Consider the following 21,615-nt stretch of genomic DNA (forward strand, 5'->3'; position numbering starts at 1 on the left):
ATAACAAGGTTTTTTCTTTTAGTACCGGTCTTTGTCCAGTACTAAAAACCAACCTTTAATTCAAGGCTGTTTGTGGCTGCTACCTGGATCCACGAGCCGTTGGTATTCCTACCAGAGCCAATCATGTATACATCCCGTCTTTTTCCCAAAGGAAACAAGACAGTTAACTTAGGAATTTGTTGGGGATCTTTGGTTTTATGGAGTTTACTTCTTGAGTGGAGAATCCTCTAGTCTACGTCTTTAAAGTCCTGTGAAGTACCATTAAATGTGCATTCTCAAGGTTTATTTTCAAAGTCTTTAACGTGCAGTTTAATGATTGAATAACGCATTAAAGACAGGAATTTGGTTTACTAGGGTTTTTGTTGGTGTGCTTGGCCAATAAAGCACGGACAGCAGAAAAGGGGAAGTTGGTTTTACAGTAAAGGTGGACTTTTCTAGAAGTGCTTTTTCAATAGACGAATGGGTATGGAAATTGATAAGATTTTACTGATAACATTGCCGTTATCGGGTCTGCTTATCAGTGCTGCTCTTTACCAGTTTCCATATTGATTCATTCATAAACTGTGGGGTTTTTTTGTAGTACGGTGTGTGTGTGTGTGTCTGTTTGAAAGTAGGCCTACAGCTAAGCCAACACAACACTGATGTAACCATCATTATCCATGGAAAAAAGGCTCCTCGGAAACTGTCTCTCACGGGTAGAAAGCGAAATGCGTGGCATTCCGGGAATGTGCAGAAAGCCTGTGTTGTCCGCTGATGATTGTGTTTCATTCTGGTGTTTCTGCTCTTGCCAGAATGTCTTTTACAGATATTAAAACGAGCGTCTTTCTTCGGGAAACGAAACCACACGTCAAGCCGTCGTTCTCTAGCACGGCTCTTGTTTTGTTTTGTTTTTTTTGTTGCAAGCTTCCTGAATTGCAGACACACGAGTTTGGCATCCTTGTTTTTCACAGCTGTCAGAGGAATGAAGGGAACTGACGAGCAAGTCACAGTTCGGATGAACCAGACTATCAGGAGTCAGTTCTCGATTACCATCGCTAATTGATACCGACAGACATTGCTGCTACAGTTGCACTGTTTGAGTTAAAGCCTTTGCTCCCTGTTTGACCAGATCACGGCCACTGAGTGATCAAATGTGTGCATGATGGAGAAGTGAGTGCTTGGTTTGTGGCGAGTACTCAAAGAAATGGAGTGACATTAGCATTCGCACCATCATGTGGGCGGTAATACGTCTTGGCCGGCAGGAATGTTCAGATCACTTTTTGGCTTTTTATGTGGAAGCTTTTTTTTTTATATAGCTTTTGGGATCTCAGCTCGTGCATACTTTTTGAACTTGCTATTGTTTCTACGTGACAGCACAGCATGCTTTCTCTTTTTATTAGTGATGCACAAGAATCGAGTTGCAAAAAGAGCTCGTTGTTTCTCAAGTAGCCTCCCGTGATGATGGATGAACATGCAACAAATCCCCCTCACTTGATGCACAGTAACCATGCAGATGTGTGTGCTGCTGCTCTAAATAATAGCTATTGTGTGTGTGTGTGTGTCTATGTTGCAATATTGTTATTTAGTCATAGATTCTTCTTAGTCGGCTGCACCAGTGAGAGCCGAGAACCAGACAATATTACCAGAGAGCAATGCAGTCATATTAAGCCCTTCAGTAAACAGACCACATTCCTGCAAGCAGTACCTTTTTTAAAAAAAAAAGACATATCTGTAGTCGGGTATGTTGCATGTCAGACCAACACCATTATGAAACTTAATGTTTCACTAGTACACGACATATATATATATACCCAAATCTACATAATTGGACACAAAAGCAGGCTAAAGCTTTGAATTGTGGAATAGCGAACATTGCTTTCAGTGTGACTTGGGTTTTGTTTTGTTGCCTTCAGCTTCCTCATAATTATTTTAACACTGGCTGTCACCCAGCTGCAGCAGTGAGTTGGAAAAGGAAGGGGAAGAGAGGAGAACTCTTAATTGTCTCGCTGTAAAGTCCCTAAATATGTCTGCACTGTGCAAGAGGAAGAATTACTTCTAAGCTTGTTGATCTCGCTCTAGGGCAAACTAACCAAGTGCAGTAACGTTGGCTCAGGTGCAAGGCTAATTCAGTTTTTGCGCAGAAGTTGGTGTAACTTATTAGGAACGGTATTTCTGATTGTCTGGCTGTACATTATGCAACAGCCATCGAGCAGCAGTGGCTCACTGTATCGACTGCATCCTGTATGAGACGTGACTGTCGGCCGGGTTCCTTCGTGGTACATCTGAGGACAGCGTTAGCTGGAGCTTGTGCTGCGGGACCAGTAGCCCGAGACTCCGTTTTTATTTTTACAAGCTGTGACATCCGCAGGGAAATGAATAAAGGTTCTGAACATCCCCGTCGAGCACAACGTGACGAGGGGAAAAGATAAGTTCGTAATTATGCCTGTGAATGACAGAAAACAGGATTGGAAAACAATACGAGGTGGTGTGGCTCAGCTGGGCTCAAGCGGTTTTATTTATTTTTTTTGCTACAAGACTCAGTTGCCCGAGTTGTGGTCACAAAAGCTTAAGAGTCAAAGTAAGTCATGATGAATGACTGTGCCAGACTACATTTAAGAGCATAATGAGTAAAATGGATAGTTTGGGAAGATGTCCATCCATCGACTGGACAAACTTCTACTTGGAGGCCCCCATACAAGTACACACAGACACATACACATGTCCTTTCGCTGTTTTGACAATAAACTTGTCTTCAGTCAACACGACAAACTTGTCGCTAGCCGAGAGTTTTAAAACAATTTTGACACACTTTGTCAGTCGCGTGTGTATAAGCGTGCACCATCGTTACCGGTCGCTAATGATTGGTCTGAAATTAAGAAAATGTTCTTTTGGCATGTCTTTTCCCATTGGTATGTGAAGCTTTTGACACCATTTTTCCCCACGCTGCAGCTCAAGCCTCAGTTATTGTAAATCTCATTCAAGCAGAATTGACATTGTAACTGAATATCCCTCGGAGAATAAACGTGTAATCAAATTTTGGCCTTGTGAATCAGAATTCCTTTTGTAAGTCGGTGGCTATGGCCGACCCTAGTTTACAAATAATGTTAATGCTATATTTGAACACTGACTAGATTGGGTTTTCTTTTGGGATCCACGAATGGTATTTATAAATGTTGTGTCATGTTGCAAGGACCTTGAGCTGTAATGTTTAATTTCAATAATATAATGGAGCCCTTTGAACTTTCAAAGGGGGGGCAAACACTTAGTCAGCAGGGAGTGAGGCTTAGGTGGCCACTTAGTTATAGGTGATGGCGCTGTCTGTTGGCCCATCCTTTAGAGTAATGAGGGATTGTTTAAGTCTCTTTAACCAGGGAAATTACTGTTTATATAGATGCAGCTTTGTGAAACTCTGTGTGATAGTTTGAAAGCATTTCAGTTTTATTTTTATCTCAGAAAGATTTTTATTCAGATAAACACTTAATTTAAAGTTCTCATGTTGAGAATTTATAGGCTTTGCCCTTTATTTATTTATTTATTTTTAATGCCCTGTCTCAACCCCCACAGAAAAGCATGGCAAGTAATGGAGCCTGGCTGGAGATTTTGCTGCTAGCACTATGGTTATTTAAGGAATGCTTACTCCCCAGTTTCAGCAGCACGGGACACTGCAGGAGATGACCGTAACCACTAAGGCCAAATATGACTCTAAATGTCATGCTGTTCTTCTGTCCCGTGGCAGGGTTACCACAAACTGACCATGTCAACCTGGTGTCACTGCACAGGACAGACTCCCTGACCTGCTATATAGAGTGTAGAGATCACAGTTTGGTCTTTGGTCCACAAACACGCCTCGTCCTTGCGGTTTTTAATCGATATTTGAGCAGCGTGTTGCTTGAGATCGGGCACAAGTGTAAAAGCTGGAGAGAAATGTGTTGTTTGCACGTAGTCTTCACTTTAAGGATGTTTTATTTACTCATTCTGAAGCAAGCCTGGATTAGACTAAACCATAAAGGAATCGCTACAAAGCCAAAATTGAATTTTGAAATTTGAAAACACTTTATTACTTTCAAATGTAATGTTTGTCTTTGTCCCTCAGAGACCTAACTGTTGTTCTCGTCATTGTTGTCAGGCTGGTGACATGTTTTTTGGATCAGGGGAAATTGCCATGTCTTGGGGGGGGGCAGTGTTTGTAATCCTGTTGTTCCGCCATTTACAACAAAGTATACAATGTACTTGTGAATGCAATCGCCTGTTTATCGATGCAGTTAACTGGATTAATTGACAAATGACGCCCATGAACACTTGCGGGTCGGTTGCATGCACTGCATAAAGACCACATACCTCCAGTGTGGGTAGTAATTGATTGGGACATCTCAGCAACTAAAATGTGTGCATGAAACTTTTTTTGTTCTTAACTCAGAATGGAGGTCAACAGCAGCTCAACATCACACAAAGCCGCCTCTGTTTGTGGTTTGTATGCGACTCTTTTTAAAGAAAATGGATGGCTTCTTATAGATTCATAGAACCAAGGCACTTGTAGTCAAATTGTAGCCCTTTGAAAAGATTACTTTGAGTTTCAATTTGGAAAATGCAGATTAAGGCTTAAAACTTGTATGAAATTGCTGGTATGAGGAGCTGACCTTTTTGTAGTAGAGAACCCACCCACCCACCACCACAAAAGACCTCTAAACCAAAGAGATTATGTCCCATTTCAGAGCTTAAGGCTGTAAGGAAAACAGGGCTGATCAAATTCTAAGTATGCCGTTTTCTCTCTGTCCATTTACACCCTGATACGAATACTTGCTGAGTAATCACTTTCGCATCACTTTTCACCCAAATTGCCAGCGAACAGCTGCTTTTGTGAACTTTATTTTCAGACGTAACGTTCTTACTCATTTTCTCGCTTTAGTTTTCCTGTAAATGTCTCTTTGTGATGAGACGTTTCTTTTTAAAGGACTATCAAAAATGCTCTGCTCTTGAAATATCCTGCAAAACAATGTCCTCAGGTGTTGTGTAGCACAGTTGTTAAGAAACAGAACTTTCCTCAGCTCTCTGTGCGTCACGTTTTAGCATCACTATAGCCTGTTGCACCATACAGCTGCTGTCAACCTAAGCATTGTGTGATATGACCGAGCATAGCAGTGTTTTACTAAGTGGAATATATTGACTATCTCAAGGCTGTCATACTTGCGCTACCACTGTGTTATGTATGCAACAGCCAGACACTTCATGTGCTGATTGAAACCCTTCGATGAAGAACGGGTTACACACGAGAAACCAAGGCTTCCACTTGAAGCACAAGATCAAAAGTGGCTCCTCAATCATTAAATTGAAGACACAAAAAGCTTCAAAGGGTATCTTCTTGTGGTGAAGAGCCAGTCTCAGTAAATGCACAAATAAGTGTGCCCAATTAAGCCTACATCTGCTACTTCGTTTGACACTCGCAGCTATTTTAAAGGAGTGGAACGGTACGCCACGTTTTCACACACGGGACATAATCAACAATGATGCATGCTCACTAAGCACTGAAAGGAGATACACCCAGTACCTTTTCACCCTCGCAGAGTGCACGGCACAAAGTGCTCTTTCCACGTCTGAAATTCTAGACCGGTTGAACATCTCATCAGGGCGACCGTAATGCAACTAAACACCTGACAATTTTGGGCTCCGCAGCCATACCCGTGGGGATTTAGACGCGGCTATTTCTGTGCACTTTTCCAACAAAAGAAAGACGGACCCCACCAACGCAGCCTGCGAGACAGAGCGGTTCCACTTCTGTGTGAACATATCATTTTAAAAGAACTCTGTTTAGCTGAAATGGAAATGGCGTCCGTTATGACCGGTTTTTTGGTACATCTAGATTTTTAAGAGATATACCAGCGTTTAAACTCTTGAGACATAATACTTAGTGCCAGTAAAGCATCTTGTGAGTTTTTGTTAATGGGCCAGAAGCTTGGTCTCGTTTTAATGAACTTTTCTCATTCTGGACTAGTTGACAAGTCCAATACTCCATAAACCGGTTTAATGAACTGAATAAAACGAGCAAGATTTGCTGGTGAAATACCAACAAAATGACCAGCAAGGTGTACCTTTTTTTTTAATTTCAAAAGTCAACTTTTTTTATTTCTATTTTTCAAACAAACAATGTGAAGATATCCGTTCAGAGAGCTGGTTTAAAATCTTCTATCTTAATAAAAAGATGTTAAATCTCTGAATGACTAATTTGTATATTTGTATATTACAGACACCAAAGTGTGATTTAAGCAGTTGCAGATTTCTAAATTGCAACCAGTTGAAGTTTATTAATTGCACACCCAAAATTGTTTGAAAATGTATGTGAGATGTTAATACTAATGGGATAATTAAAAGTCGGAGGGCGGTAGTTCGTGTTGTAGGAAACACAGTTGAACAACTGTGTCATCAGTTTAGTTTATCACAGAATACTTGGCTTCAGGTCCAAGCTGTGTCAAGCTGATCCCCCATTCTGTTGCCGGTTGGCACCGTGTGGGGAACATCCACAGCGTCGAGCCATGGTCAGGACCCTGCTCTCTGTCCCGAAGGTTAGCTTTGTGGAACATTCTGGGCTCAGGTCCCAGAGAATAGTGACATGTCAGCAGCCCATTCAAATGAACAGGCTGAGGGTAGCACTATGTTAGCAGTGCTGCGAGGGGAGGAGGGCATTGGGTGTGACTGCTAAAACTGGTGCTGTGTTGACCATTTTCAGGGGTAGGCCATGAAGCGTAGCTACATGAAATGTCTGGATAGGCTGTGGGAGTTCAGAACAAAATTAAACAATCTTTTTTTTCTGTAAACATGGTGAAACTGTGGCTTTTTTCACTGTTTAATTTGGGCTGTTTTGACAAGAAAAGTGTCAGACAAAAAGACAATTGTTAAGTCTCTGAGCCTGTCTCTCCAGACTCTGATGCCATGGACTAAACGGTAGTCAAGTCGTGACGTCACATCAGATGTGACTATACTTCAGAGTCTTTGACGCTGGGCTGAGGTTTGCTGGTGCTGTGAGTCAAGTCTGCAGCTGCTAATGCTTTTCCATCTTATTTCAGAGTTGTGTAGAACTAGCATGTGTTTAAATGGAACACGGTCCTCCAAGCAGACACTAATAACAACTATTCAGTTCATGGTGCCCTTGGTTGTCAGGGTTCGGCAGAGCATATATAAAGATCCTTTTAAACTGCACTGCCGTGCCTTGTGCTTCCGTAAAAAAAAAAAAAGTTCTCATAGTATCCCTCGAAGGAATGTGAGGATTACCATAGCTGGCAACATTCATCCAAGAGGGACCTTTCAGACTTAGAAAGTCATCACACACACACGTAAATGTGTAATTAAAAGCAAGTTTATCAGGCCTAAGCATCTTGTGTCAATCTGCACCCTTAGTTGTGCATGTCCTCTGATATTAATGCCACACTTTCTGTATTATTCTACATTTAATTTCGCTTCACCAGTTTGGACTATTTTGTCCCAAGTCCATTACGTTAAATCTCAGACATCAATTGAATGAGATTGAAATACCAAGGAGGTACTTGCTCAAGGTACTGTAGATTGAATACACGGCTCAAACGTAAATATGGGCCAAATGGCTTCTGTTCATTGTGTGTTATGCGAGGCATCCAACAAAAGAAGTGTAAGAGAAACCGTACAAAGGAAGCAAGCTTACTAGTCTTTGTATGCATTCTTTCTATCGCTGGGTCAGGATCTGGCAGGAATACAAAGATCCGTTTTATCTTTAATAAGCTCGCCCTTCCTGGAGCTTGGAGCTATCTCATTTGATTAAATTTGATCCACTTTTGCATTAGCAGGAAAGTGACTTTTACATGTTTAGATCCTACAGTGTTGGAATCATCCCCGTCATAGTTTCTGTTTGTCATATTGTTTTAGAAATGGATGACGGGCGCTTTTGAACTAAAAAAGAATTGTCGTCATGACAAGAAAATGGTCAACTAACAGAAAGACAAAGACTCGCTAATTGTGATCATCAGTGCAGGCGAGGTGCAATACACGGACACCTTCACCAGATTAGCTCCTTTTTTTAGCACGTATGAACACTGAAGCCCTTCTCACATATGGGGTCTGCCTTACTGGCGAAGAAAATGCATCCTTTTTAATCCACCTCTGTTCTCCTTTAGTGACTCGCACATACCGAACAGAGGTTGCTCAGTTTCTTTATGGTGGCAAAGGTGACGTTCACTTGCCAATAGCTTCCGACAGTGTTGTGCTTTTCACAAACTTTGACTAGTTTTAAGAGTACAGCTGGTTACTGCTACCTCTTCTTCTTCTGTTGGGCCCCATTTACAAACTGGACATTACGCTGACTCCTGTCCCATCCCATTCAGTGGTACAAAATGGTATGACAGGGAAATCTGGCCTATCCTCAAGGGATCTGGGCTGTATGTCTCAGCTGCATAGAAATGGAGATGTTTGTTGTATGAGATCATGGCTACAACCTTTTCTAATTCTATTGATGTCTAGTGTTGTTTGATGAACATTTTTTTTCCTTCAAAGTCAGAGGAAAGTGAAGATGGGCTGCCTATCAAAGCGTTACTGTATGCTAAACATTCACGATATAAGGATGAACTCGACCATGTTGACATACTTCTCAGCTATAATCATATGTGTATTTAAAGATTATATTTCACCAGGCATCATTACATGAGAAGCAAAAGCATGTCTTTAGTCTGACTCACATTCATGTCGGTGCCAGTTGCCATGCCTTCTGTCTGCTGTCTGCCATTAACTTAAGAGATTACCGTCTAGTTTGGAGTATACCTGTGTTCTCATCTTTATGGTAATGATTAGAGTGGTGGCAACAGTGGTAACCCAGTGAGCCTTCATTCCACACATGATAATGTGTGGTTTGTGCAGGGAAAGCAGCCAATGTAACTTTAATGTGATAGACATGGGGGTGGGGAGAGAAAAGAAGCTGCGCACAGTTTCTGAAAAAGAAGGCATAATTATATTGGCGAATTAGGGAGGGGGGGAGGGGGGGTTACAAAATGAATATGTGAATACGATGCAAAATGTACCTGGATGGCCATAAATATACCTGGACAGCCTGTCTGTTGTGTTGGAAACCTTCAATATAGCAATTCTGATAACTAGAAACTCATAGTCATTATGATTGTATAATCATCAAATTGTTGATTCTCTGTAGTTGAATAACAGTCAAATAAAATGTTATTTTTAATGTAAATCATTCTGTAAACCTGTGTCAGAAACTCAATGTTGTTGGGGATTTCATTCATCAACATTTGTGCGCTGATCTTGCAGTACTTAAGGAGGTAATTAGGGATCTTTAAGATCTTGCCGGGAATACCTGCCTGAATTGAGTATTTTGAATGTGTTACAGTAAAAATTGTCCTTAATTCTGTTGTTTGGTCTTTGCAGGTCCTGTCATCACAGCCATTGATCAGATTTAATGGAAACCAAGGGGTAAGCACATGTTCTCTCACTCTCTCTCATGCGTGTAGATGTGTTGGAAAGTATTTATTCATTTTATACCATTACTCTAGCTGTATTTCAGGTAAACTAACACGCGATTAGAATTAAATTTACATTCTTGAGATGACCTGAAACTCTGTTTAAGATCATTTTGATGTTTTAACACAAACTGGCATCAAGCTAGATCCTGTTTTTTGTTCTTTTCCCCACAGTTTAGCAGCAGGAAAGATGTCTTGTCAGCTTTTGTGGACTCTTTGTTTGCCTATGGCATCTCCTGCTGTTTAACACACAATTTGCTTTGATTTGATATTTCTAATTTTCCACATAACAGTTTAATCGTACATGTTTTCCATCTGAAACTTGTTGCAGTGCCTCGTCCTGTTGATTGGTCCTCATAAGTCAGTGTATATAGTTTAGAAAGCTAAAGGAAGGATCGTGTTTTTATTCTTTCTCTGCATACTCATGTTTCTGTCCACTGAGGGAACTTTGGACTGGTGATGAAATTTGAGCTTAATGCATCAGTTAGCTAGATATGCTAAGGTACTGTAGATCGATCACTTTCAAACACTGGGGTTGTTCTATTTGATCCTCCATTTTCTCATGGAAATAAAATCCAATCTTATCATTTTTAGCCAAAGAAATATTAAGTATATATATATATATATATATATATATATATAGTTGTCACACAGCGAGGAAGAACCAAACAAAGATACGATCAAAAGCAGAAATGTCATACAATTCACCCCTGTGACAAAGATTAAGTTCCACCTACATGCCTCCACATGTCCAGCCTTTTCTGCAACAAATGAAAGTCAGCGCATTCACAAAGTGGACTGAGTGAGAATTTAGAAAGCCCTGATGAAATGCACTGAACATTTGTTTGTTTTCGTCTCGCGTGTTTAGCAGATCTTCCTCTTTTCATGCAGCTGGTCACCTGTTCCTAAGGATAACGCAGCTGGTGTCAGTACGCTTTTATCGGCTATTCGCTGTCCCCACAAAGAGGCAAAGACGAGGGTTAACATGTGAGAGCCTAGTCTGATTTCCACAGGGGGTCTTTTTAGTCTTTTGTATGGGGAAGTTTCAAGTTAGTTTGACAGGAAGTGACCTGGTTAACTTCATGATTTGGTGTGTCCAGTCACTGTAGTGACGATGCATCTATGTCCAGAATATTGACTGTTTGTCAACATGGTGAAAGTGCCTACAGTAGCACTCTAACATCTCCACACATAATAGTGCTAGATACATACGTCTTAATTGTCCTCTGCTATATTTTCCTCTCAAACTCTGAATTGCACAGTCTCGTGTGCACCCCCCGCCTGTTATTATGTGCATGGTTTGTTATCAGTTCATCAGTGCTCAAACGTCATAACAGACGCTCCAGCAAAAGTTGCCACCATTCGGAGAAACGTACGAAACCTGTGGCTTTCTTCTTGTTCTGTGGAAAGTTGCTGCAGTGTTTACCCGAAAATGCTTCTTTATAAGGCTTTAAAGCTTCCACGTCCCCAGAATCGCGTTATCAAAATGTTACGTGTGACATCTGAAAGTTTCTAAAAGTACAAGAAGGAAACGCTACAGAAAAGAGAATTAATTTGTGGTCATTACACATTGGATCTCTTATAAAATAAACTTGGCAGGGGATTGGATGAACCAGTTGTCTATCACCAGTTTGCTTCCACCAATCAAATCTGTTGTGAAAGTCAACTTTCCTTTGAAGCCACTTTGGAGAAGTGCCAATGCATCTTTTGTATTGAAGCGTTCTTCTTTCTTCTTTCTTGGTTGTGGGCAAACCTCGGCCCCTCTGGTAGCTGCAGGGACAGGGCAGTGACACAGCTCGCCATGGCCACAAACTCATAGCCCTCAAATCTGGCAGGATGGGTTTTCTCATTACAATCGGTGTATTCGGCTGCCTCCCAGTCAGATTTTGTGCTACTATCTCAAACCATAATTTTCTAAGCGTCTTTCTTTTCTGTACTAACTTGTCTACTTTAGGCTGTCTGTATGACCCTGCCTGAGAGATGGTTATTAAAAAGCTTCAGGTATTCTTCTTTTTTTTTTTTTAAGGTGCACTGAATGCGTTCAACACGTGGCGCTTGAGTTCCTGTGAACATGTGTTGTAGAGCCGATTTATCATCTGAATGAAGTATTTCATTGATGCTGCAAGCTTGCTGAGGGGAAGATTAGTCACTGATCAGAATGCTAGTCAGAAGTGTGAAAATGGCTGAATTACAGAGCAGATGGTCTGGCCTCTCACAAGATCCCCTCTTCATTCATTCAGATTCATTCATTCACCTGGTACAACGCTGACAAAGTGTGGACACTAAACCTTTTAATCTCTGCTCTTGGATTCTGATTTCCCATCACATTTTGTGAGGGCTTTTGGAACTCTTCAGTTTGAGTATTTGTGAATGTCACAGATGCTACATGCTTCCTTCCAACGCTGTGTTAGTAGTGCTTAGCAATGAGTGCATGATAACTGTTTGTGAACTGTCCAGGGGGCTGGTGGGCCTAATTTTTTATTTTTTTTCTGCATTTGCTGTGCACACAAATGTCACAGTAGGCAGACTTCCTGCTGGAAATGCGCTCTCGTGGCTGGAAATGTGAAGGAGGAGGTGCAAATTGCTGTGTTGACTTTACGCGAGGCTCCTTGTTGTGTTTATCAATATTGCATGCATCTGAACACATCCACAGTAGTGAGGAGCCAGTGGAAAGCAGCGCACCGTTCAGCAGAAAGGAGAATTTTGGGCAGTAAATTTTACACAATATTTGCTGATACGCTCACATGTGTCTCACCCGACGTTCCGGATAATTTACTTGAGGGCTGAGTAGGAAATCTAGACCCGAGGGAATAAAGCTGACCAGCCACGCTGCTCTGGAACATCTCAGGACTCCTGAGTCCTGTATGTCTGCTGAAAACTGTTTTAGAGTTAATACCGCTATTTATCATTGATTCATATTCCTGTAACGTGTTATTTCTCAGTAGTTTTTGTTTGTGTATGTCAGAAAATGAATTCAGGTCATAGAACAGTATGATCAGGATAATCAAAGTATCCTGAAGCAGCTAAATCGCACTAATGCACACGGTGATAACAGCAATCAAGCACACTTGTGTGCATAAAACTTTCTATTAATTTGTCAGCAACACACGCTGAAGGAGATCTTTTCACACAGGTCTAAAAAAAAAATAAAAAAGACTGCTAACGCCTGCTAAATTCTAGCCTTTGAATGCAATGAGAGAGCATTTGATCAGTGTTCCGTTCCGTGTCAAATGATGCCAGCCTAATTATCTCAGAAAGTCATGCATATCAGAAACTGTCATCGAACACAGCCTGTAGAGTGCAGTGCCATCCCTTCATGCTGTTGGAGCTTAAAGGCTGGTAGTTATTGGGCTGGTTCTGAATACCTTTCACTGAGGGGAAATGCCTAGATGCTGGGAAATGATTAAACTGAGTTGTTTCAGTAGGTGTACCCACATTTAACATAAAATAAACACATTATTTAGGTTGTAAAAGTGGCAAATGGGTTCATAGAAACTTGATTTCAGATGTACAGTACAGTACACAAGAGATGCTATAAATCTGGGAGGTTCAGCTTAGGTTTTCAGAGAGGATCAACCTCTTTAAAGACTGCTCTCTTATGTTCTATGTGTGCACATAGTTCCTTAATCGCTAACATTTGTTAAACTGAAACCTGAGCCATTTGGTGCGGAGGAGCCTCTTCTCACAGTGTCATCCTCTGCACTGCGAGCCAACTTAGTCACTCTCCTCTGCCTCTTTATATCTGGACACAGTCAGCCTATCCCCTCACTTCCTTTGTGCTCTCAAATGACGTAGAAGTTGGTACAGAACACATTCAGATGGCTTTCTGTAGCACAGCTTGTACAACTGCCTTCTTTAATGGCGTAAACGCCGTATTCTCAAACCACAACAAGTTTTGTTTTTCTATCATATGGTTTTTGTGGGCATTTATAGTCTCAAAGCTTTAAATGACTGACGCAAGATTGCGAGGCACCTTGTATTCTCGTATCCTTTTTCAGAGTTGCTTGGGTACTTATTCGCACCTTTTTCCTGTTGCAAACATGTACATTTCTCCTGATAACCGTTGTTGTACATGTTGGTGTTAACATTGCGATTGATTTGTGTGATATTATTGTACTCTATAACGTGTGTTGTCATCACTAGAGGGTTCAGGTTGTCCTCTAAAGTGGGTTTACTGTTTTAATACCTCAGACGGCATGCTTTCTTTGCCACGACAAACCTTCCAGCACACAGTCTTTGTCAGTCTTCAACATTAAGTATGTTTATGTGACCCTGTTTAAAAAAATAAATAAATAAATAAATAAAATAAATCAATAAAAAACGTTAAACTGAAATATTGTGGGAGTCCAATCTCAACCATGCTTTTTTTTTTATATATATATATATATATATATATAAAATGCATGTAAAAACATGGTAGTTCAAACTAATTTATACGAAATCGAGCTACTCAGAACTTGGCCAGCACACCAGCCCAGTAATGTGAGCAGGAGATCAAATCACTCCTGCATGTATTCGCTCATATTCACCTGCATCTTTTTTTATGAAGACAGAATGGCATAAGTGTATTTTTACAGTGGTCTGATTAAATGACCAAGCTGTAACCTTTGCTCTTCTCAACTGTGGCATAGGAGGCTCAACCTGTGTTAATTAATGAAATTGATGATGAGGAAAGGCTTCGTATTCGTAGAATATATCCCTCACTGGTTTATCTCGATTGAGTGATCTAATTTTGAGATTTAGTTATTTGATGCAGAGGGAGTGGAGGAGGAAATTTAGGAAGCAAATGAATTGTATCATCATATTTGCTTAAAGGCTGAGACCTGCAGCTCTCTGGTGTGTTGAAATGTTCACACAGAGCTGAGCTGCCTACAGTTGGACTGCATGACCGTTCCAGCACTGAGGAAAGCCGGTGAGTCACATCCTGAGCCTCTTATTCAGGTGAGGTCGTTGGCAATGAACTGCTCACTGGTCAAATGGACCTGGCAGTGCAAGGGATCCAAAACCATCTTACCGGAAACTGGAGCCATCTGTTGTATCAGATCAGTGTGGTGCACAGACTTTGGTTCTGACATGAATTGGTTAAGCCAGCCAGACGCACCTGGAAACTCAATCCCCTGCCTGGACTTCAGTCTAAAGCTACAGTATATTTACTGGACTGCTTTTGTGTTGTTTAGGAATGTTCGACCCAATTAAGCGTGGAACTTGAAGCCTAATAAAACAATTTTGAGTAGAACCAGGAATGCTTCAGGGCAACGTTTCTGCGACCCCGCGTTCTCTGAGCTTCTGCTTTCGGACTGCTCTTTGAGCTCTTTGACATCTAACATTTCAATTTCATCCGTCATTTTGCGAAGCATTTCCTCTATTTCAGCAAAGTGCGAAGCAGCTTGTTTCTGAGTAAAGATTTGCGGAGTTGAGTAACTTGCAAGTCGACAGTGGTTACACCATTTCCTTCCTTGTTAAGCGGTGCTGGAAAAGGTCAATATGAGGGTCCAATAAGACACACAGAGCTGTGTCAAAACCATATACTGCTGAATAACCTTTTTCATAGCTGTGCTGAAAGAGCTTTTGGGATCACACCCAAAAAAGTTTGTCATTTTTTTTCTTTTTTAAGGGGGGGGGTTATGTTGGCAAGAAAAAGAAAATCTTACTGATTTACCAGCATGGTACAATTATGTTCTTTGGTGTTATTGTTCACAAAATGTTCATGTTCTCCTCCTTCTTTATATCCAACAGAAAATTTCAATACCACGGTCAGAAAATTCCAGCGAGTTCCAAACGTTTACTTTCGACCTGTCAAATGTGGGCAGAGATAACCCGCAGGGCAGCTTCGACTGCATCCAGCAGTACATCACCAGGTGAAGGCAAACGCAGGATCACACTCTGTTTTTCTCCTGTTTAACCGTCACCACCTGAGGGGTGCACAATGTTGATCAATATCCCAACAAGTTTGCTTAAAAGAAAATAAAAAATTGAATTATTAGACAAATTAAAAACTAAGAGAAGATGCATGCTAGTGTCAGCTTTAGCTTTGCTCTGTTTGAAGTGTGAATGTAGTAATTAAGATGTGAAATGTATATATCGACTGTCAGATTTTCTGCTCTTGCTGATATAGTCGAGCAGTAGCTCAGACTGCACAGAACCTGCTTATGGTGTGGATTCAACCCCATATAGACACCGTAACCTAATGCTATGCGTCTTTTTATAACCCATCTTATGTAAAAGTAAAGAATAATAAAAAAAAGGCTGATCAAATTAATGCCAGCAGATGTCTGTTTGTCTGAAGAAGAAGAAGGAAGCCAAAAAATAACAGACAACAAGAATTTTCATCATCCCTCACTCTCTGGTTTCTGACCTCATTATTCTGAAAGTATTTTTAACATGTGGGTCAGGCTGAGGTCATTCAAATCTGACTGGATCCTAATCAGCCTTGAGTTGCAGTCTTGAAACCCAAATGACAGAGCTCAGTTTCCGCTGACTGCGCCAGCGCCATTTCATTTTCTGCCAAATCCTCATCAAAGTGGAGGGGAATCAAAGACAGCCGGGAAGTTGGGAAAGAATGGGATTTGATGTGGCAGTGAGCCGTACTGTGGGAACCCACAGTCGGGTGGAAATTGAAAAAATAATAGTTGTGCCCACAGGGGGTTTATTGGATCTCATCTGGGCAGGAATGTACAGTGAAGGGATTGGTTATTTCACATAGTAAATAATTAAATTCATAATGGCACAACTATGAGTAATCCTGAGAATTGATCTGTGGTTGTTTGAGTTGGAATTTTCTACAATAACAACCTATTTTTGTCTGCTTTAAACAATGGTCCAAATTCATTCCCTTTCAGACTTTTCTCATTTCATCTTATTTCCGCTCTATTCCCGTCTCCCTCTCTCCAAATCTTCTTTGTTTTGGCAGTGAAGGGAGTATTCAGTTGGATTGTTTGGGTGGGATCCAGGACAAGATTACAGTACGAGCCACCGACGACTCCTACCAGAAGGCCAGAGAAAGCATGGCCCAGGTCGAGGAGGAGACTCGCAGTAGGAGTGCCATTGTCATTAAGCCTGGGGGAAGATATGTAGGTGAGCAGGTGTGATACTAAGAGATGAATACCATTAGTCATATGGTCATTAAAGAAAAATTGTCACCTACCGTAAAAGAGGTAGCACAGAAACCAAAGTGGCCAGAAAAATATTCCACTTCAAAACCATAAAGATGTCAGGAATTGAATTGCAGGAAAGGACTGGAAGAATTTGTTCTCTGCAAACATCCAAATGGCCCATGTGTTTGTATAGCAGTGCTCTGCTGGTAAATGGGTTCGCCCTGGACCTGACGGGGTTTTTGTCGAGTTCTAAATGGCGGAGGGCCAGCAGGCTGCCAGCGTGCCTCATCCATAACAAGGACTGTATTGAATGTGATGGTGGTTCGGTTCCTCAGTGGTCCTCGATGTGTGAAACGTACACACAGATCCTCTTTGTGCCTAATCTCTTGAATGTAATTCAAACGCACAGAGGACGAAATGCCAGATTGTACGCTGGCATATAGCGCCAACTTCCTGACTTTGTGTTTTGGTATAAGACCGACGGGGCGGGGGGGGGCACATCATTCCACAGTTTTAGTTGAGAGCAACAGCAGTCCTGCCTCATTGCTTGCAAAGAAAGAAATCCACAGTAAGCCTATTGACTGTAAAGCAATGATTTAAAAAAGAAAAAAAAAAATGGGAAAAGTTTGCATGCTCTGTGGAACCAGCATCTCAATCTGAGAAGTCATCTGAAAGACGACGTCTGTGGAAGACCGATGATGAAAATGGGTGTTTGGATTGGTGGGTTTTAACACTAAGGATCACTTCATGGTGCGTCATGAGTCACCTGAACGTTTTCCCAACTATTAACAGCTACCCACTTTTAAATGTTGACAGAAAGAAAGGCTGTTTATAATGGAATTGCAGTTCTTAAGAAAATAATTCACTTGAATCATTTCATTGTGGTGCTTAGGTTTCAGTGGGAGGTTATAGTATAGTTCACTAAATTTCCCTCATAATGAAAAGTCGCATTAATGGAAAATCTCATTTCTTTAAAAAAAAACAAAAAGGTTTCTAATGCTTACATGAGAGTCAGTTTCAATCTTATTTTATTCAGGGATCCACAGAATCTGTGTACATTGGAGTTATTGATGGAGAAGAGAATTAAACGCAGAAACCTGCTTATTCTGACCTTTTCTGCTGAATAGTATCTATTACATAAAATTGTGCCTCCATATCGCCTCTCAGGTAAGAAAGTTCAGATCCGGAAACCGGCTCCTGCGCTCACGGACATCGCCCCCTCTCGGAGGACATCTCGGCCCGTCCTCATCTCTAGTAGTACACTAAAGAAAGGCACGACTCAGCACCGACCTCTCCGAGAGCGCCTCATACACCTGCTGGCCCTCAAGCCTTATAAAAAACCTGAGCTGATCCTGAGGTTGCAGAAAGACGGCCTCTCACAGCTCGACAAAGACTCCCTGGACAGCCACGTGCAGCAGGTCAAACACACACACTCGGACCCTATTATTGTAATAGTTTTTTGATGCGTGTGATTGCTGATGATCATGACATTTATTTGAGATGAGTGGAGATGAGATGAGTTTTGTTCATTCTTCTTCTTTTGTTTTTTTTCTAGGTTGCCAACCTGAACGGGAGAGAAAACACCTTCACATTGAAGGACTTTATGTATAAGGAAATCCAGAAGGATTGGCCAGGCTACACAGAAGGAGACCAGCAGCTCCTCAAAAGAATTTTGTTCAGGTATGTGAAACATTGGAGAAATAACAGGTGTAGATGCGAGGAGTGTTTGTTGCATCCATGGAAGTTTCCAGTGTGTGTGTGTGTGTTTCATTTAGATTTCACGACACGCACACACTGTCTGAAGTCTGTCGATGCTGAACCTGTTGTTGATACTTTTAAGGCTACAGATTTGATTCGTTTTATGTCTTCTGTTCACTTGGGCTGACTTTTATTTGGTTTAAAGATGCAGGGTGCAGATCTGTGATGATGCAAACTGAGCACTTAGTGGAGCGGAGCCGCACAGAGTGATGGAGCACTGAAACAATGAAGTGAAGACGTATTTAGGAATGTAGTTCACGCATGCCTGCAGCAACAAGTCCTTCATTTGATGCGATCACATAGGTTCATGCTCTTGTATACGAGAATATGACTCATAATGACGTCGACAGTCGTAAAGGAGCGTTTCCACATCAGGGCAGTGATCGTTCTCAGGCGTTTCCTTTAAGAAGCAACAGAATCTTCATAAGGAAGTCGGAGGTGAGGTTGGATGACGCAGCAATGCTCAGTGTTTTCAGGCATTCATGCATTCATGTGACGGGTTCAGAACCAGCGCACGACAATGTTGGGTTTTTTTCGTTCTTTTTCCCCTTCTGACTTGCATTCATTTGATAATCCTTCCCTAAAACATTTGAGTATCCGCTGTGAAGTGTTGACACAAAGCGAATGAAATGTTGATCATTTGCCATAAAACTAATTGCACCACTGTTTCACTTTAACCCGGAACTGATTCATTTACTGAAAATGAGAACCGTTTACCTTTTCAGGCTTTCTGAGCTTTTTGCACATGGCAGATATGCCACCTCCACATTAAGGACACGTGTTCAACACAATGACATCGTTAAAATGTTATATTTAAGATTAAATCGGCGTGAACTTTGAAATGACCACAGTTGTCTCAAAAATTGTGATTGCATGATTTAATTGTTGAATGTGACAGGCCGAGGTAGGCGATTTGTTTAAGAAGCAAACGTATCTGCAGGTCTTCCCCCATTTCTGTGTATTGTACTTGATTAAATCTAAGTGTGTATTTGTCGAAGCCTTGAACTGCTGGCCCTTTTCCCGGTGGTAAAATCTGGTTTCTCAGGATCTGGAACACTGTGGAAAAGCAAGCTCTGAAGACGGGCTATAATTAGACCAGCCTGTGATGTTCGCTGCTTAGCTTTTGTTTATGTTGTGGATTCAAGAAGAGTTCCTGTTGTCGTGTCATTCTTAACTGTGGCACAAGTCTAAAGGCAGTCAGGATATTGGCACTGAATGACCAGAGGAAGCATAATGTGTGTGTGTGTGTGTGTGTGTGGTGTAATGCAGGACTGTATTGGGTGTTTTGAAAACTCTGAAGTTATTTTAACCAAGAAACAAGTTCAAGAAAACTGTAGAGTAATTAGCAAAACAAACGTGTTTTCTGATAGTCTCAGCAAATATTTAAGATTTTCTTGAAAAAGTAGATTTATTTCAGGACTTCATGGTTTTTGTGGTGCATTAGGTGTTTTGTACATACCCAGGCTTGTGTTTTGTTTGCAAACGAATGCAAGTCAACACATACTTGCTTCCTATTTGTCTGCCTTTACTGTACTTCGAGCTGTTTGTGAGTTTATCAGCTGACTAACTCCCCTACCCTCCCACCTAGTACCACCTCCCCCTCCATAGTTCCTCCAGAATTTTGAGTCGGTGCACTCAGTCACGCAGCAGCAGCAGCAGCAGCAGCAGCACAGCAACATGACTGGAACGCACATGATGCAACAGTGTTCCAGCACATGCTGATCTGTGTGTGAGGTGGCACCAGTCCAAGGTTCAGACAGATCTGCCTGCCTCCCATCTCTGTTGTAGCGCCGGACTGTCCACAGTACAGACACACGAACGCCTTCTTTCAGCGAGGCCGGGGCATTGACAAGGCTTTGTTTATCCAAGTGCCTCATGCTGGTATTGTCATCAGTTGTGACAGCATTATCCCAGCATGTGTGAAATGTTTCTTACTTTTCAAACCAAAGTGTTGCATTTGTTGTTGTGGCCTTCCTGTCTGTGTCTTTGCAGAGTTTAGCACACTTTGTCTTCACTGTATATTGGCACATCTCTTTGTTTGGCTGCTCCTGTGTGACAGAGTATTCTGACTCCTAATCAGCCTCTCTGTTCATACCTGCAGCTGGAATGCTTCATTCTTGGCTGAATGAGACCACAAGTGAACACTTCCACGTGCCGGTTTAAATGGCACAGCCGCGTGAGCTACTTGTGGGGATAGAGTTGTGCGTGCCCTCTTCATTTGGATAATCATATCAGTAAACAGGCCAAATGGCATCCATCCTTAAAACGAGCCGCAGTACCATATTCTCTCCCTCTCACTTTCTCTCCTTCACTGCAGAGTGTCATGTCGCTGTCTCACTTGTCTTCAACAAGCTGCCATAATTGTCAGGCTACTAAATAAACATTCAACAGTGCTTGAGATTACAAAACATAAGAATTACCTACCAATAAAAACCTCAGGTGGTGGGGAAAAAAACGGTTGAAACGTATTGAAATTTTCCCTAATTTATTTATGATAAAATGCTGCTCTGTCAGGTTCCTCCTCCTCCTCCATTGTTGTCATAGCTACCCACTCAGCTTCACAAAGCACGAAACTGCAACTTGTTTTTGAAGTTCTAGCATTCAATTTGCCTGTCACTGAAGAAGTGGCAGCGGGAGTTTGTGATATGCTGCCTTTGCCTGGACTGGAGCATTTTTCAAGCTTTGGGAATGTGAATCACTTCAGATGCATTTTGGAACTGATTCAGCGCTGGCTTTAGCGCGTGAGGCGGCGTCACCAAATAACTCTTCAAGCAATTAAACTGACGTGTGTCACGTCTGTGTGAGGCTTCCATTGGCGCGATAGAGCCAGTACAAATGCTTCGTTCCCTCAACGTGGTTTCTTGTAGTTTTAACGTTGTATCCGTGTCTTTCTTAGGAAACAAACCCAGAACAACTCCACGCCACTACCCGAGAGTCCACCCAAAGAGCTGGCCAGCAGTTCTCCATCTCAGGTGAGCCCCATCCTTTTTACACATTTCCCTGCACCTGCACATGGAAGGATTTGAGATTTATGAGATGCATTTAGTTGCATCTCCTCAAACAGCTGTATGACTTCACATAGCAACTTTTTTTTATTCATAAAAAGATCTTTTATTCGGGCGCTTGACTAGATTGGCTCAACTGTAGAGTGTAGGTAAAGCTGCTTCTTTAAAGTGAAGTTTCTGACTGGAGCAGCTCCTATTGGTAACCAGTGAAACCGAGGTTATTCGAGGAGCTGCCATTCTCAGAGTGGAAATATAAAGCTAACCATACCTTGTTAGCTCTTGGCTGCTTTA

General features: G+C 41.6%; 2 protein-coding genes across 2 annotated transcripts in view; one reads left to right on the top strand and one right to left on the bottom strand.

The window, feature by feature from the left end:
- The window catches only part of edem3 (ER degradation enhancer, mannosidase alpha-like 3), a 461,179-nt gene that overhangs the window by 262,718 nt on the left and 176,846 nt on the right, over positions 1–21,615 (bottom strand). The gene's annotated exons all lie outside the window — the stretch shown is intronic.
- The window catches only part of ell (elongation factor RNA polymerase II), a 28,917-nt gene that overhangs the window by 1,380 nt on the left and 5,922 nt on the right, over positions 1–21,615 (top strand). The window contains exons 2-7 of the mRNA XM_072389705.1: positions 9,376–9,420; positions 15,204–15,325; positions 16,378–16,541; positions 17,729–17,979; positions 18,117–18,241; positions 21,216–21,291. Of these exons, the coding sequence (XP_072245806.1) occupies positions 9,376–9,420; positions 15,204–15,325; positions 16,378–16,541; positions 17,729–17,979; positions 18,117–18,241; positions 21,216–21,291 (783 nt within the window). The remainder of the gene's footprint in view (positions 1–9,375; positions 9,421–15,203; positions 15,326–16,377; positions 16,542–17,728; positions 17,980–18,116; positions 18,242–21,215; positions 21,292–21,615) is intronic.

Source organism: Leuresthes tenuis, unplaced genomic scaffold (assembly GCF_036924035.1).
Source record: "Leuresthes tenuis unplaced genomic scaffold, fLeuTen1.0.hap1 SCAF_7, whole genome shotgun sequence".
Classification (NCBI taxonomy): Eukaryota; Metazoa; Chordata; class Actinopteri; order Atheriniformes; family Atherinopsidae; genus Leuresthes; species Leuresthes tenuis.